Below are 19,056 nucleotides of genomic sequence, written 5' to 3'. Positions count from 1 at the left end.
TGGAGAGTGACAAAATGTGTTTATTTTAGAACATTAGTTTTGGACATCGCACACTGTGATTTACATAAGCATGGATATTTGAGAGTTAAAAATATTGAGTGCACATCTTCTACCGATTTGTATCAGAGCTGGGGCCATCACTAAGATTGCTTACTTTAAAAAAAATATATTCCTAAACCCTTAAACAGCATTTTCCCTGACTATTTTAGAATCAGGCGGAGTAAAGCCACGTAAGTTAACAAACCTATGAATAAACTGGGTGGCAGTGAGGGACTCCCAAGAACGGGCTGCAGCTTTATGAGATGAAATACAGAACTAGTTTCTACTTCTTTTACACAGACTGTTAGAGGGATTTTCCCAAGGGGCTAGGATGCCTTTCCTGCTCTTAGAGACTCATGGAAGCATATAACTGGGTGGGAAATGTCAGCAGTCACAAAAGTCTCTTCTCCACATGTCAAATGAGAAATTGTTGGAAGAGAAACAGACAATACATTCTTCCTTGATGCCAAACAAAAATCAAATTGGACTCTCTTCCCTGAAGCAGAAACTCAGGTCAGACATTTTAAGAACTTCCTTAAAGAGGAAAGGTCACAGTGTCCGTTCCTCACAGTCATATTGTAATGGGGCACCTCTGTGCTTCCACAGCCATTTATACATCCTCCCTCAAAACACTACTCACTAGTCCCTTGTTTTCTGCTTACCAGTCCCCTCTCACACCAGGCTGTGAGTTCTTTGAGGGAAGCATCCACGTATCCCTATACTTAGCACAGGGCTTGACCCATAGCTGAGGCTCATTAAATAGAAGTTAAATGAATGGATAGTGCCGACTTTTAACAGAACTCCATCTGGTGTGGATCAGTTCATCTGGCCTGCCAGAAGGCAGCGATGGGGGCACCGGCTAGGGCTATGGCTCCTGGATGACAACGAATTTAGTCTCTCACAAGTGTCTAAAATTAAACAAGGTTTGGGGATCGTTCTGTGTTGCAAGGCCAAGGCGGAAAGAAACAAGCCACCGGAGGAAGCAGCCAGGCTGAGGCAGGATAAAAAGGGGTGAGACCAACAGGCAGGAAGAAAATGGAAAGGCTGGGGAGGGGGGAGGGAGAGGGAAGCTCACAGCAGAGTAGACAAGATCTGTATCTGTAACCATATGTGCTGCTGGATTTGAAACTCCAGTCCTGTGGGCTTCACCCTGCTCATTAGATCCAACCCAAATCACTTGCTGGAGAAAGCTGACAGGTCTGGGGCTTTCACCCATCTGTCTGCCCCAACATGGCTTCTTCCCATATGTTTTATTGGTGTGCTGTGTTTGTGCTTTAGGAAAACTGACAACTGCATGAGATGAACAGGGTGCACACTGCCTGTCACTAAGTAAATGTCCCAGCTGTTGACTCAGTAGTCGGCTGCCTGATGGATCGGGAGCAGGATGCATCCATGGGACTGTAGATGCTGGGGGAAGAGGGCGCCTTTGATCAAACAGCACCCATGACTATTCTTGAAAAGGCTCCCTCCCAGTCTCACAGATCATGCGGGGCTCTGGATGCTAGATGGCCATAATTAAGGAAGGAATCAAATAAATCTCTCCCAAGCACAGAATCATTTATGTCCTCTCTGCTTTCAGCAACAAGGAATGATTTACCTCCAATGACGGCTGAGTCACTTCGAACTGCATTGGTGAGCGGTTCCCGCTCATCTGTCTTCCCAAAGGGATCTGCAAGGAGTAAAACACATGGCACTTCATTCCTCACTCAGAGTCCTGGAAGGCAGTCAACAATACGGACTTGAGAAGACACATCTGTGGGTTAGACCAAGTGCTCTCAAACAGTTGAGAGCTCCCAAAAGCTTGCAGTTTTTTGGGTTTTTTTTAGGAACCCAAACAAACATACACACAAAAAAGCATCCGAGGTACACAACTTCCATCCCATAGCTCCATGACTATTGGCTTTTATGTCAGCTGTAGGGGCTAAAACAGAAGATGGTGGAACCCACCCATATCTGCGTTTGCCTACAGTTTACCTCCCAGATTAACCTTGATGTCCCTCTCTGCTTTGCTGGACCATCGCTATTCATGACAATGGCCTCTTACTTCAAGCATGCATATTCTGTCTGCTTCAGAGATTTCTTTAGCTGCCTAAGGATTCTGGGCCCATTGACAGAAAAGACAAGGGTGCTGGAGGATTAACACCCCCACGGAACCCTCACTGTCGGGGAGGGGGATTTCACTATATGTATGTTTACATATATAGTAAAAGAAAAACGAACATCAATCAAGTTTGAAGGCACGTAGATCTGGGTTTGAATCTTACTCTGCCACTTGTTGGCCTGGTGACATTGAGCTGGAAAGCAAGCAATTTTTAAAAATGTTATTTATTTTGAGAGAGAGAATGAATGAGTGGGGGAGGGGCTGAGAGAGGGAGATAGAGAATCCCAATCAGGTTCCATGCTGTCAGCACAGCCTGATGTGGGGTTCGATTTCACAAACTGTGAGGTCATGACCTGAGCTGAAAATAAGAGTTGGACATTCAACCGACTGAGCTACCCAGGCACCCCCAGAAAACATTTTTTAAATAACAAATCTGCAAATGTATTAAAAGGGGATAATGGTACCGATATGTATGCATATGGTGCATGTGACATTTTCAGACCTATAACAGCTGTCATCATTATCACTGCATCCTTAGGAAATACCTACAACATGAGTATTATTTTTCCCGTTTCACAGATAAGGAGATTAGATCATAGTCATTTAGTAACTTGTTTGGAGTTCTATAGTTCATCCATGGCAGACTCAGAATTCAAATCAAGGCTAGTCACCTATCACATTGTGCTTCTTTCCGTTATGCCTCACTGCTGCCAGGAAGACACCAAGCTTGGTGACGAGTGGGCAACAGCAAAACTCAACCCGCTTTCTTTGTTCATAATTAATAACTAATTTGGCAACTGATTACCACACTTGATTATATTAAAACAAATCCCAGGGATGCTTTAAGTTCCCCACGATGATGGTGACTAAGGAAAGACAGAAGAGGTGTTTTAGGGAGTGGTAAAGTGAGAGAAGATATATGGGTGATACTGCTGTGGGACTTTCCTATTGTTAAGGAAGGCTGATTATATCACATGAATTATATTAGTTCAACAACAAATCTGCCTCTCTGACCCTAAACTCTTTAATCCTCAGAGTGGTGGGTGGTAGTCATTTAAACTGTAGTATATATATATATATATATATATATATATATATATATATATACACACACACACACACACACACAGTGTGTATATATACATATGTGTATATATACATAGTGTGTGTGTGTGTGTATATATATATATATACACACGTATATGCACAAATATGCATGTAGTTCTAACTACTCATCATATTAAAAGTGGGATTATATTCAATATATATAAAGTTCAACCATGAGAAATCAGTCATAATTCTTAACTACCTGTGATCATATAAAATAAGGACTTGAGTAATACTACCCTTTAACCTAGAAAATTCTTGAAGATATCAAAAGTAGTACTATCAGGGGGTGCCTGGGTGGCTCAGTCTCTTGAGTGCCCGACTTTGGCTCAGGTCGTGATCTCACGGTTCATGGGTTCAAGCCCCGCATTGGGCTCTGTGCTGACAGTTCAGACTCTGGAGCCTGCTTCGTTTTCTGTCTCTCTGACCCTCCCCCACTTGTGCTCTGTCTCTCCGTTTCTCTCTCTCTCTCTCTCTCTCTCTCTCTCTCTGTCAAAAATAAATAAATATTAAAAATATTTTTCATTCTTTTAAAAAAAAAGTAGCACTATCAAAGGAGGGCAGTTGCACTGTACCTGATGAAGAGTCCACTGTGGTCACTGCATTCACATCCACATCCACCACAGAGCCACAGCTGGATTCTGTCAGGGTCCCTTGGACAGTCACAGGTGCGATGGTGGCATGACGCAGGGCTGCCTTCAGGGGTGCTACCTGGTTGTATTGGACTGAAGACAGGCATCCGACAAAACCCATGATGTTTGCTTTGGCGACTTCAGAATCCAATCCAAGATGCTCTGCAAGATGGGAAACAAGCTGGTGTGTGTGTGTGTGTGTGTTCTCTTTTTCAAACTATGCCTCATAACCTCTTTAAATAATGTCTGAAATTCCAGAAATTGCCTTGTAATTCTTTGTATTAAGGGAAACCATTCCAGGTCTTTCTTTGTCTCCTCTTCCCAAACCTTATCCCCATGATTATCATCGATATATCAACCACCTCTCATAGGAAACTGTTAGGGCTATCTTTGCTTTGAGATAACATTTCAAACTTCCAAAGTCTCATTTGTGTATTTTATGCACTGTGACAAAGACTTAATAAATCTGTTCTACACTCTAAATGTTTTATAAAATTTATTTCATTATCCCCATCACCATTAATCTATGGATGCCAGGGATTAGTTCAAGCACACTACAATGCTCATTACAACATCACACTCAAAAGTGTCACAAGGGAAAAAAAATGAAAAGAGGTAGAGGGAATAGAAGTCAAAGTGGCACTTCCAGAAGTTTCTCATGTTCAGTGTTTTAAGCGGTCTGTATAAACTGACCAGATTCGAGATTTTCACCTGCTTAGTTCTGTTCATGGTACTGATTGGGGAGCACGGATTTTCTGACAGCAGTCTTCCAAAGTATCTTTGACTCTTTGTGAAAGGTGAAGAGGCAATCATTGATTCACAGCAAGATCAAATGCCTTATTCTCTTCAAGATTTGTAGTAAGATTACTCAGCCACTTTCTCTCTTCTAGCTAAGATCATTTAAACAAATTGCTATGATACAATTACATACAACTACAATACACATGAGCTGTTTCTTCTATTTAAGGTGCAATAGTTTAATCCTACCTAGATGATTCAAATCATTATTTTATTATGATACTCGGTTTATTTTCTGGAAGAGGGCAGGTGCTTCCCTCTGTACCCATTGGAGATTAAATTTATTTGAAATCCATGTATGGTCAAAGAGTGCCTCCATGTATCTCCAGGTGAGAATTTTTTGGGCAGCATGCAGAAAGAGATGTGATGAGAATATGGAAGAAAAAGAGAAATTAATATCCCTTAACAATACCTTTTCCAGTTTTGCCCTTATATTCTCCGCCTTCGACACCCATGTACACATCACCAGTCTATCGTCCCTCCCTTCTTACCAAAAAAAGGAAAGAAACCATGCATATTAATTTTATGTAGCCACTAAAACAAATTACCACAAACCTAGACAGTTGAAATTAAACAACCTAACATAACACCAATTTGTTGTCTTATAATTCTGTAAAAGTCTGACATGGATCTTGCCAGGCTAAAATCAAGGTGCCTGCAAGGCTGCAGTTCTTACAGAGGTCCTAGGGGGGTAATCTGTCATCTTTTCCTATCCCCTCTGAGATACCCAGTCCTTAGATTATTGTCCTTCCCCCCATCTTCAAAGCCAGGTATGGTGCACGTCTTTCCTCCACAGCTACATCTGCTTCTAATTCGCTTCTATTGCCTTCTTCTTTCACTTTAAGGACCCCTGTGATTGCAGTGGGCTCACCCAAATGCTCCAGAATAATCTCCCTGTTTTAAGCTAGGTGATTAGCAACATTAATTGCATTTGCAACCTTACTTCCTCTTTGCCACTTAACCTAACACATTCACAGGTTCTGAGGATTAGGGTTTGGATATCTCCATGGGCCATTCTTTTACCCCTGCATGTCGGAGATTTCATGAGAATTGTCCAGGCAATGATAATGAAAATTCAATAGCGATGTGAAGTGACGCTTCTGTGAATGTAACAGAACATTGGGGCAGGGGAGGAAACTGCTGATTTCCAAAGATTCCAATAAATAACCTATAGATTCTAAAAAACATCCTATAGTAGCTGTATGTATTTGTTACTCATTAAAGGATCATACGTATGTTTATTTCTTAATAATACGGGCTTTAAAAGACTTTGTCTCAGAAGAGACTTTTTAAACATTGTTATTTAATAGTCTCCCAGGCCAAAAAGCTTTCTCTAATGAAGACCAGTTGCTCCTGCCCAAATGTCAGTAGAATGCGATCTACGCAGCTACAATTCCAAATGCACTTTCACTACTGAGTGGAAGTTATCAAGGGGTTCAATTAGAGATCAGAACATTTAGCAAAAGAGGCAGAAGACAAGAGCAGAAAAGCATAAACTGGCATGAAGTTTCTGCCTTGTAGGATTTCAAAGCAGCTGAAAGTGACATGTCAATGTCACTATGTCTTAAGGGTCTAAGTCAAAAGTGCCAGATCTCATTTCCAGAACCCAGTTAGAAAGAAGCTTATATCAGGCCCAAGGTCTTTAGAGGACATCACTATAGTGACTGCTAGGAATACATGCTCCAGGTACAAGAATCAGCACGTGGAGAGATTGGGGATAATGCCAGAAAATGACATTCTCTCCTTAGGAAGAGATGTTTTGGACAAAGTCTTATGTCGAGGAAAGTGCATTTATTCTAGATGGATAATAAAGATGGAAACCTGGGGATGCTTATGAAAATAAATGAAAGGGACAAGAATCCCTTATAGGAGAAAATACTCCCAGTGTGAGGCCTGATATAACGATTTCTCATATCTTTACATATATGGAGACAGAAAAAAAAAAGTTAGGATTATTTTTCCTTCTTATAACCTTGTTAAGTAATATGCAGTAAGGAAAAATCATTTGCTAAAACAAACAAACAACCCAAAGAAAAACAAAAACAAAAACAAAAAAAACCTCAAAAGCCACAAGGACTCGATATTCACCATGTATTAAGTACCTATTATGTAACTATGCAATAATTCTTTGTAAAGTATTATTTCTTTTCCCCTCAAAGTTTCTTCCAGATATTTGTTACTCTCTTCCAAAATTTACAGGTGAAGAAACTGACACACCGAAAAGTTAAAAGAGATAAAAACGATTGTGTGGCAAAGTTGAGGCCCCACCAAAGTTGAGGTTATAACTTGAAATGCCAAACTATATATTTTTTTAACTCTTCCCATTCAGTTAACCTCCCCCTGCTGTTTTGAGTTCCATCCCCACCACTTTCTGCAGATCTTTGGGTAAGTTAACCTTTCTGAGATTTAGTTTCTCCAACCAGAAAATGGAGACAACAGTACCAACTTCCTGTGTTGTCATTTCCTTTTATTTGTAGCTGAAATTTAGTTGACGTACAATAGTATAATAATTTCAGGTATATGACATAGGGATGACAATTACACACATTACAAAATACTCACCATAAGTGTAGGAACCATCTGTCACCATATGCTATTTCCATATAATTGACTGCATTCCCTATGCTATTCCCTGTTATTCCCCATGACTATTTGACAAATGGGATTTTGTACCTCTTGATGCCCTTCACCTATTTCATCCATCCCCCCACCCCCTCCTCTCTGGCAACTACCAATTTGTTTTCTGTATTTATGAGTCTGATTTTTTTTGTCTTTTCATTAGTTTTGTGTTTTTTAGATTCCATATGTAAGTAAAGTCACATGTTGTCTTTCTCTGACTTATTTCGCTTAGCATAATACCCTCTAAGTCCATCCACCTTGTTGGAAACGGCAAGATCTGATTCTTTTTACGGTTGAGTAATATTCTATTGTATACACCACATCTTCTTTATCCATTCAACTGTCCATGGACATCTGGGTTGCTTCCATATCTTGGTTATTGTAAATAATGTTGCAATAAACACTGGGGTGCATATATCTTTTGAATTAGCATTTTTGTTTTCTTTGGGTAAATACTCAGCAGGGCAATTACTGGATCATACGGTAGTTTTATTTTTTTAATTTTTTGAGGAACCTCCTTAACTGTTTTCTACATTGGTTGCACCAAATTACATTCCCACCAACAGTTCGTGAGGGTCCCCTTTCGCCACATCCTCGCCAATTCTTGCTACTTGCCTTTTTAAATTTTTGACATTCTGAATGGTACGAGGTGTATTGTGCTTTGGATTTCCATTTGAAATGCCAAATTCTTTACCTAAGCTATGCTGCCTCCCCCAAAACTCCCCAAACATATCCTGGGTAGAAAAAGACATTTTTTTACATTATTAAGAAGAAATAAGTTGCAAAAACTAAGGAGAACACAAGTTGTTTTGATTGAATTTGCTCGTTAGAATTTGCTGAACTGTGTGTTATATTAAATACATAATGCGTTTCATAATTCATTTTATTATTTTTAGGTTACAGTTGCATTAGAATCATAAGGAACTAGAGCATGTGTGGGCTACAGAATGAAAAACAGAAGACGAACTCAACCATGAATGTGGCTCCTCCGAAATGACAGAACAAGAATACAAAGGCCCCACCAGTGAAGAATGCTGCTGGTCTCTTTCTCACTCTTTTCACAATTTTCTGCTCCCACTAAAGAGTGCCATCCACTCAAGGAGAATGACATGGTGTCTCCTTATACTACATACCACCACCTGAAGGAACCGCAGGTATTTTACAAAGAAAAAAACCTACAGAACGTCTTGTTTGAAACTGACTTAGTTTCTCCCTCTCAGTACGCTTCGAACATCATTGAAATATGGTTTCTGATTCTCATTACAGTTTATCCCCACTGCCCTCAAATACTGAGGTAGAAGCAGCATGGTGTGTTGAAATAAAGCACAGATTGGAAATGAGATGTGCCTGTTGGTGGATTGTGCACTTGCACATATGACTTGTGTTTCTTATCTCTGAGTTTTAATTCTGTCCACTGTAAAACAGTGACAAGGAGTACTCGGCACGTGGATTGTGCTGGATTAAATATAAAAATTCTGATTCTTAGTTCAGTGCCCTTAAATGCATTTATTGTTATTGTTATTAATGCTATTATTAATTATTATCTTTATTCTTCCTACTACTCATCCATTCCAGACTCCTTTGCCTAGATTCAATGGCCCTAAGCATGCTCAAATAAACTGCATTTTTTATGAGAGAATGAAGATGTAAATGTTGATTTGTTTGCTGTAAAGTCTTTGCATTAAATTTCCACTTCACACAGACAAACTGAATGCATGTTGTACCAAAACTCTGAATGACTTGATTGGTTAAGTTATTATAGACTAACTTCTTCAAGCATTTTTAAACTGGACTTTCTACAGTAATTTAGAAACACTCATCTCTTCAAATCAAAGTTAGTCCCTCTATTAAAGCAAGTGGCTTCTTCTAGCCACAGAAAGCACAATACTTCACATGGTCAAAATTGTTTGACACTAAGATCATGGTTGAGCCAATCCAGGCTAATTTTATGTAGGAAGTTTATTCTGGATATTAAAAGAAGAAGAAGAAGAAGAAGAAGAAGAAGAAGAAGAAGAAGAAGAAGAAGAAGAAAAAGAAGAAGAAGGAGGAGGAGGAGGAGAAGAAAAGATCAGCCATTTGCTAAAAATAGACATGGCTCTAGGATGTAACATGACATTTGCTATATGTCAAAAGCCATTATGACTTTTGAATCCTAAAGTGTCAAAGTACAAGCCATGCAGACCCATCTAACCTGGGCTTAGAAGAGTAAAATGTTGTACCAATATAAAATATAAATAAAGGAAGCTGATGTTAATGGAAGGTATGAACAGTATACAAGTGAAAAGTTTTTGCCTCCAGAGTCCTTTGTGGCTTTCAGGCAAGAGAGAAGTAGCCTGAAAATTTAACTACCGTGACTATTCCAAGGCCGAGAACTGTATCCCTCAGATAAAGCTTTTAATCCTTAAAGTGGAATGTTAAACTGTATTTAAAAACAAAAACAAAAACAAACAAAAAAAAAAACTTGACATTTACTTAATGCTTTTATGTTTTCCATGGCATGTTCCTTTGTATATTCTGTGTAAATATTCATCCTTGTGAACTGAGAAAGGGGGAAATAGTTCTATTCAATTACCAGTTATGCAAACTAAGACATAAGATCAAGGACAAGTCCTAAGAAAATTAAACAGTCCATGGCCTCAGACCTAGGTCTCTTGGACCTTATCCTCCTGTTTTGCCCCCTACTTCATCATACATAACACCTGTAGGTATTGACTGTTGATAACATGAAGAGAAACCCCCCCTTACAGCCATTCATGAGCTAACTTACACCCACCCACCCAGCCCCATCTGTGCTGCACACAACCTGAACCGCTTTGTCTTGCCTGAACAGGCATACACTCTGCCTAGAAGGCCTTTCTGTCCCTTAACTACCGGGTAACATCTGCTTCATTACTGTAAAACATTCATCTATTTATGGGCCACCTCTGGCAACCATGCTCTGTGTGAGACCGTGGATTTCACAACTGCTAGTAAGCAGACATTTCCTTATCTCTCAGTTTTCAGTCATTTTGGAGGATTAAGTTATCAGACAACCTATGGTTTCAGGCCATAAGACTTAATGGTAGGGGCAGATCATTGTGGCTATGGGGGCACAGAAAAGATCCTGGACACAATCTAGGACAGTGGTGAGCAAACTGAAGGTGCAAAAGAATTTCCAGTGAAATGCACGAAAATGCCTTTTTTCTAGATCTCTAATCATTCCGTAGGTCGGTCTGGTGTGGAGGTACCCAAGAATTTTCATTTTTAAAGTACATTCTTAGACACTTGTGATAGGGAGGGTTCACGCACTACTCTTTGAGAAACACTGATTTAGGAAAGATAGCTTAGAATAAATGTATTTAAATCAAAGCTTAAGTGGTGAATAGACAATAACGACACATGAGTGGGTAGGCAGAGTGTTACAGACACAAAGCCTATATAAGGCCTACAATGAAAAAGTCCATCACATTTAAAACACAGAAAACTCAAGTCAACTCTGCCTTAAAATAAAGCAAAAGATAGTTAGAAAGATAGGGAGGAGCCAGGGACAGGTATTTTGCTTACCTTCTATGACATTTATTTATTTCATGATCATGTTTATAAGTCTGTCCCCCAACAATATCGGAAGCTTCTTACTTTCAGGAGACCTGTCTTTTACAGATTTCCACCCTCATTAACCAGACCCAGACACGGTGCCCAACACATAGAGTGCGTGTTTAGTAAACACTAAAAGGCATTAATGAATGAAAAAAAAATGTGTGTTTCCTACTATGAGCAGTAATGCAGCCTAATCATCGATATTTACATACATTTCAAACTGCATCACTCTGGCCATTGATCAGCATATAGTTTCTTGCCTTTTACATTCACACTCAGGACACGTTATGTGGAACTCTCTTTGATGAGGCAGGCCAAGTTCATTTACATTCCGTACATCTCTGCCAGGAGTGCACATGGAATTGCCCCTATTATTTCAGCACATTGTTACCTGGAGCTTTATAAATGTACTACTATTTGTATGGAGTCAGAATGGCCGTGTAAGATTGGCTGCTGTACGTCACAGGGTCTGTCCTGTTCATAATGACCCCGCAGGCTTTAAGAGGCAGGGCCTGTGAATTTGCTTTTCACGTGGCCGAGGAAGCATGTCCCAAATACTGCATGACAGCCTCCTTTTCTTGTCTCAGCCGGAAAGTCCTTTCATCAGTGGACACTTCCTTAGACACCTTACCAAGGAACACATGCCCTCTTCTCCCTCTCTAATTCCCCAGCACTAAAACCAGATGACTTCCCTTCTAACTCATTTCTCAAACTTTGCAATTGTATGGGTGTGTTTATGCATGTGTGATTATTGGTTTACCTTTTATGCACCACTCCAGACCCAGTTTTATGAAGAAACAGTACTTACTTGCTTACTATTAACTACCTATTTTCTGATATAGTATTTGACATAGAAATCATTAAATGAATATTTTGGGTGATTGAGTGAGTCTGCATTGCAAAGGGTTTGTCCCATAAAGATCTCCCATGACTCTTTAAATAAAAATACATACATACATACATAAAAACATATGCTAATGATACAAAAAGACTAAAATATAACAAGGCCAGTTCAATAAACAAAAGTTGTATCATTTAAAAAAAACTGACGTTTATTTATATTTGACAGAGACAGAGAATGAGCAGGGGAGGAACAGAGAGAGAGGAAGACACAGAATCTGAAGCAGGCTCCAGGCTGGAAGCCGTCAGCACAGAGCCCAACGCAGGGCTCGAACCCACGAACAGTCAGATCATGACCTGAGCCAAAGTCAGCCACCCAGGCACCCCCAAAGTTTTACCATTTAAAAATTTATTATTTGGGGTACCTGGGTGGTTCAGTAGTTGAGCATCTGACTTTGGCTCAGGTCATGATCTTGCGGTTTGTGAATTCAAGCCCCATGTCAGCCCGTGTCAGCCCCGTGTCAGCTCTGTGCAGACAGCTCAGAGCCCAGAGCCTGCTTCAAATTCTGTGTCTCCCTCTCTCTCTGCCCTCCCCTGCTCATGCTCTGTCTCTCTCTCAAAGTAAATCAACATTAAAAAAATAATAAAATAAAAATTTATTATTTGAACTGAATTAGTAGCTGAACTATATTCTTCATTTCTAAATTGATTTGTTTAGTTATGTGCATTATGCAAAGGCACCGCTATGGATATAGAAGGGTGACTTCCGTAAAACCTCAGCAACATAACCAAATTTAAAAATTCTAGACATCATACCCCCAATGCCAATTCTGCTGGTTTTTCTTAGAAAACTCACTTTTCTGACTTTAAGACTGGGATAAGCTGATGTATAAATCCATTCTTTGGGATTCAAAGAAACAAAAATAATTCCTCCTCGGGTACTGATTATTTGATGTGGGGTCAGAACCAAACTTATGTGTATTAATTTATATCTATATTGTTTATTCTGTTAAAGGAAATAAGCAAAACTGCGGTCCTGCCTGTCCTAACAGAAAGTCTTTTAACAGGGTCCCAAAATAACCTATAGAAATATATTCTACTCTGATATGGAAATGCTAATTGTGGAGTTACAAGCGTCCAGAAAAGTAAAAGCCATCCTGAGCAACTTCAGTGCTTTGATGGCTATTTCTTTTTTTGTTGTTTATAGATTTAAATGGCGCAGGGAGTAATTATGTCAAATAACAAGGTGTTTAGAGGCAAGGTAAGCCCCCCCCCTCTGTTGCTGTCTCAACTTCTAGCTGGAGCAAAGTGGCTGAGCTCCAAGGTCATCAGACATATCCAGATCCAACAACATCCAGAAGAAGAAAGACAGAAAGAAAGAAAGAAAGAAAGAAAGAAAGAAAGAAAGAAAAGAAAGAAAAAGAGAAAGGAAGAGGGAGGGAGGGAAGGAAGGAAGGGAGAAAGGAAGGAAGAAAAGGCTGCCTCTTGCTGTTTTTCTTTTTAAGAATGAAGAATCCTTTCTCAGAAACACATCAGCTACTCAGCTACCCTGCAGAATTCCTCTAATTGGCCAGATTGTGTCATGTGTTTATGCCTACTCAAATTTCTGGCAATGAAAATGGACTGTAGTCATTTGCTTGGACCATAAGTTCTTAAGACTTGTTTTTGGTCTCAAGACCCATTTCCACTCTTAAAAATTCTGAGGAGATTTTTGGATATCTCTATCCGTCTTATATCCATCCATATCCACTGTATTCAAAATGAAAGCTGAGGAAACTTTAAAACAAGAACTCACAGCACACATTCTCCTTGCTGTCTGAGTGGAGGTGTCATCACACATCTTGTAGCCCCTGAAAAACACCTTTCTACATGTGTAAAGGAATATAACAAAAACAGTAATATCTAGTACAAAAATGAGGATTGTTTCAATGTTGTGGATTCCCTGAAATGGTCCCAGGATCCCCCAAACCCCACTCCCAGTGACCCCTGGACCGAACTTTGAAAACCACAGCTTCAGATCAGTTAGGAGGCATCCTCTGGGGTTGCAAATGGAGGAAAACTTCCAGGAGCACGTGATGTCGTGAGGGAACATGAAAGCTTGAATAAAACTGGAATTTTTTTTAGGAAGTGGGAAAGAAGTCAGTGAGTGGTGGGTAGGCAACCAATACTGTTAGTTGCATACATACAAACCAATCTCTGGAAGCCAAGTTGTATCTGTCTATATCTATACACACAACATACACACACACACACACACACACACACACACACACATACGAAACCATAATGTATAATATAATACATATATATTTGCACATACACACACATATATACATATACATATATTCATATGCAACCATTTATTAAGTAATCTCTATGCCCAAAGTGGGGCTTGAACTCACAACTCCAAGATCAAGAGTTGCATGCTCTATAGACTGAGCCAGCCAGGTGCCCCTATAAGAAGCCATTTAAATAACATTAAAGAACAAAGTCATTTCAGTAAACAAAAGTTTTACCTTTTAAAAATCCTACCCCCTCCACACACACATTCAATTTAAAAGGCAGTTATTTTTGATGTGCTATATATTCACCTTTTATAAAGATATTGATGTCTAGGTTGAATGACCTAAATTTGGCTGCTCTAAATAAGGAAAAACAGAGCTATTCTTTAGGGATTGAATAGAGATCAGCCATAGGCAAAGTTGCCCCATTGGTGATGATGATATTTGTTGCTGCCTTTTTTTTCTTTCTTTCTTTCTTTCTTTCTTTCTTTCTTTCTTTCTTTCTTTCTTTCTTTCTTTCTTTCTTTTTGTGCCAATTATCTTCTATTCTGGTGCTAACCTGTAACAGACACCTCATAACACTAGACGCTATTATATGTCACTCAGGACGACCTTTGAAATGCTGTCGCATAATAACAGTAGGGGATACTAATTATTGAGCATCTATCAGATTAAGTGGTAAAGCATCATATAGACAAATGGCACACATTAGCTTTAAGAGTTGGAAAAGACAGAGTAGTATGGAATTATAGTTTCTCTGCAATGAGGAAAATAAATTTATAGGGATTCAAAGTATCTGTAGCATGAATATCTAGCTCTTCAATTACATTTTTCCTCTCAGGCATCATACTAGTCTTTTGAACACACATACCAGAGCTTAAGAGCTAAGCCCTGCAGCATAGCTTGCTTAGTGTACTAAATGGTTTATTTTGTAATTTTAGACAGTTAGTAGACTATAGATATATTGAGGTATGGTGGGGCTACAGAAAACCTCCAGAAGGAGGGGACATTTTCAGGTCTACTAGGGCAAGGCCTGGGTTTGGGGTTGGGAAGAGAGCACCTTAGAGACAGGGTCCAGAACAGGCTTAAACTCTGTGTCCTGTGGCCGTGTGTCCATAGGAGTGACTGGATCAGCACAGCCCAAGGGCCTGGCACCTGAAATTTTTGGGAAACTAACAACACCATCTATGCTGCTCTCATGACCTGGGGGAGAGAGGGAGGACATATTCATCACTGTATCTCTAGATTATCCCCCGATATGTGATTGATGAATTTTATATTCAATAAATAGGATTCATTAAAACAACATTTGTGACATGTTAACCATGAAGAACACACTCCGTTTCTTTAGGCCTCACTTTCCTGACAGGAAAAATTGAGCTGATCATGCTGTATGCTTTGAAGTTCACTTTTTAAGACAAATGGTGGTGCAAAAAATAATAGTCTCCCAAAGATATCCATCTTCTAATCTCTGGAACCATGAATAGGTCATTTTATGTGGAAAAGGGGCTTCCTGATATGGTTAAGATAAGGTCTTGAGATGCAAAGATTATCTTTGGTTATCCAGGTAAACCCAATGTAATCACAAAGGTCCATATAAGAGTGATACAAGAAGGTCAAGGGCAGCAGCAGGGGATGTGATAAGAGAAGCAGGAAGTTCCAACAATTTGAGGCGAGTGCTATAAGTCACAGAATGCCAGTGGCCACTAGAAGGAAAAGGAAAGGAAACAGATTCTTCCCTTCAGCCCCCAAGAGAAACACAGCTCTGCTCAATTTCAGCCTCATAAGGCTTATTTAACACTCTTAACCTTTCGAACTATATGACAAACTTACTTTGCTGTAAGCCACCAAGTTCGTGATAATTTCTTACAGCAGCGACAGGAAAGCAACACACATAGGAACATTTCTTTGTGAATGTTAAAGTGCTTCTACGTTTCTACTTTTAAAACAGGCCTACCTATTAATATTTTAGTGGCTATATAACAGTGGTAATTTTCTCATTTAAATATTTCTATTCAATAAAGCTGGTAATTGCAAAGTCTCCACTTTGTAAGGCTCCGATAGGCATGAATTTCAGTTACCACAATTTAAATAATACCAGTCCCCAAGCAACACGGTTCAAGTTTCAGTGGCCCCAGTGTATTAATTGGGAATAATTGCATAAAGTACAAACTCTCCTGCCAGCTCTTCAGTCCACAAACAGACATGTAACTAACAGAGCCTCATCATAATTCATGATCAGTCCCATCATTTCTTTCAAAGTCTACAGGTGATTTGTCATGGGGCCACCTACTACTCAGTCCCCACACAGACAGCAAAGCACAGGGCCATGTTGCTTCATCATCTCTCAATAAGCCCATGTATCATTTGACAAAAAAATAGATGACCAAAAGAGGGAACTGCTCAACAAAGATGAAAGTGCAGCAAAGACACAAGAAATCACACTGAAAGTCAAGTTCAATGCAAATAGATTTATAAAAAGAGCCAGCTGACCACAGAAACGCGGACACACACTGTTTGACAGAGTCTAGGTACACAGCCACACGAGATTAGCGAAGGTGATATAAATCGATACAAATAAGGAAGTGGTTCACGGCAAAAAGAACGACAATGTCCCAGAGGCAGCGGGACCAGTGGAAACTTTCACATGAGAGGAACTCTCCAAGACATTTCATGACATTGAAAGCATAAAGGATGAAATGTTAGAAGCTGATCCAAACTTAGGGACAGGTCACCATGACATAGAAAAGATACTCCCTCCCTATTTTGCCGCACAAGAAGGCAAGCATGGTGAAAACAACTCCTGCTGTTTTTCATAAGCAAACACACTAATTCTCAATGCTTCTAATATTTTAAGTTACAGTATACTAAATAAATATTAGTTTTACTATTCTTTTTATTTCCCTATGAGCACTTTTAATGCTGTGAAAAAAAAATTAAAGTTTATAGGACTATCAAAAATTTTCTCAGGGAGCCTGGGTGGCTCAGTCGGTTAGGCGTCTGACTTGACCTCAGGTCATGATCTTGAGGCTTGTGTGTTCGAGCCCTGCGTCCGGCTCTGTGCTGACAGCTTAGGGCCTGGAGTCTGCTTTTTATTCTGTGTCTCCCTCTCCCCCAGCTCACACTCTGCCTGTCTGTCTGTCTATCTCTCTCAAAAATAGATGCACATTAAAAAAAATTTTTTTTAATTTCTCATGAATCATTAAGAACTTTTGACCATGTGTGGTCACTTTTACTGTTCTGCTATATTGTGTGAAGCGAGGGCTACCCATATCATATTCATCATGAAAAGATTACTTAATAAGTACCAAATGCTATTTTAAGTGCCTTATGACAACCATATATCATTTGTGTTATTACAACCATTTTAAAGCTTGGGAAACAGAGATTAAAAACTAGTTAAACAATATGCCCAAAGTGAACATGCCATGTGGCACATGATGTTGCCTTCCTCTTGTAATCGCTAACACTCCTAGGGCTTCAGGCATGTACCAGGCATTGTGGGGCTCCTTCCCATGAGCCATGAGATCATGACCTGAGCCCAAAGCAAGAGTCAACCTCTTAACCGACTGAGCCACCCAGGTGCCCCAAAAGCATATTTGTATCTTCTAATGAATCTTGTGGTGCCTGGGTGGCTCAGTCAGTAAGCGTCCAACTTCAGCTTAGGTCATGATCTTGCAGTTTGTGAGTTCGAGGCCCCCATCACGCTCTGTGCTGACAGCCCAGAGCCTGGAGCCTGCTTCGGATTCTGTGTCTCCCTCTCTCTTGGCCCCTCCCCTGCTCGTGCTCTGTCTCTCTCTCAAAAACAAATAAACATAAAAATAATAAATAAATAAATAAATAAATAAATAAATAAATAAATAAAATGAATCTTCATGAAAGACTTCATGAAAAGAAGAAGCATATTTCTGAGATTTCATTACATGAGGAATCCCAGAACTAGTGTGTTTTGTAGCATGCTACAAACCATACCACAAATTTAATTCAGTAAATACTAATTGCGGGCAAAGTGTATACAAAGTATGGGTTATAGGTTGAGTCTGCTTAACTCTTAGAGCAGTTAGACCACAATTACAGTGCAGCATCCACCAGTAGGGCAATGGCCCCAGTACAGAAGCCTCATCCTACAGGCAGTCTCCTGTCCATGCCAGTTTACAGAATGTGTTCCCTACTCCACAACCTACAGAATTCACCATGCGGTGACCTCCAAAATAATGGAGATCAAACTGGTGTCATGACCCAGATGTGAACAAAGATTTCATCCACAGACTTCTCTGTAAGGCAAGGAACCCACTAGGGATCTTCCCAGCCCTCAGTCATCAGTTCTTGGTAATTTAGATCATTGTTCTTCTACCACAGCTTTTGGGTTTGGCTAAAATAGTGGCATTTCCTTTCCTCTTTCTCCTTCTGACTCACAGAATACAAATCACAAATTATCAGTGTCAGCTATTTGTATTTAACTGCATGTATCAGGAAAGAAAGAAAGAAGGAAAGAAAGAAAGAAAGAAAGAAAGAAAGAAAGAAAGAAAGAAAGAAAAGGAAAGAAGGAAAGAAGCAAGGAAGGAAGAAAGAAAAAGAAAAAGTAGCTCAAAAAATAGCTTATTTTATTCCCAGTTAGTAAGAAATCTGATGTCAACCAGTCTAGGGTTAGTATTTTAGCTCCAGATATTACCAGAATTTTAATTTTTTGTTTTTTTACACATTTGTACTTCCCGCTCCATAGATTAAAACCTTTGTCTTCTTCCTCATAACATAAGTAGAGGGTCTCCAGCTAACAGTCTCTTCCAGGCAGAACAAAGTAGGGAGACTGAAGGGCAAAAGTGTAAAAACTTGCTATGTTAGGCCTTTTGGAAAACTCAAGTAACGCCCATCATCTAGGACGATCTCCATGGACATTTTTAAGTCAAGAAGGCTGGGAAGGTACTGAATAATTGGGAACACTGTTCCCTCAAACTAAAACAAAAACGGAAAACACTATTATTTTCTATTAAAAAGAGAAGAATAAATATTGAATATTATGTAGGCTTTTTACTGTCTGTGACTCGACTCCCTTCAGACGAAC

At 39.6% G+C, this 19,056-nt stretch overlaps 1 protein-coding gene across 3 annotated transcripts in view; it reads right to left on the bottom strand.

Moving 5' to 3' along the window:
- CNTNAP5 (contactin associated protein family member 5) overlaps positions 1-19,056 on the bottom strand; it is an 809,440-nt gene that overhangs the window by 8,342 nt on the left and 782,042 nt on the right. For all 3 annotated transcript variants that reach the window (XM_078451401.2, XM_078451402.2, XM_078451400.2), the window contains exons 22-23: positions 3,823-4,041; positions 1,637-1,708 (exon numbers count right to left, since the gene is read on the bottom strand). In XM_078451401.2, the coding sequence (XP_078307527.1) occupies positions 1,637-1,708; positions 3,823-4,041 (291 nt within the window). The remainder of the gene's footprint in view (positions 1-1,636; positions 1,709-3,822; positions 4,042-19,056) is intronic.

This window comes from Panthera onca, chromosome C1, assembly GCF_046562875.1.
Source record: "Panthera onca isolate mPanOnc1 chromosome C1, mPanOnc1 haplotype 2, whole genome shotgun sequence".
Classification (NCBI taxonomy): Eukaryota; Metazoa; Chordata; class Mammalia; order Carnivora; family Felidae; genus Panthera; species Panthera onca.
The sequence above is the reverse complement of the archived record's forward strand: the minus strand, read 5'-3'. Positions and strand labels throughout refer to the sequence as shown.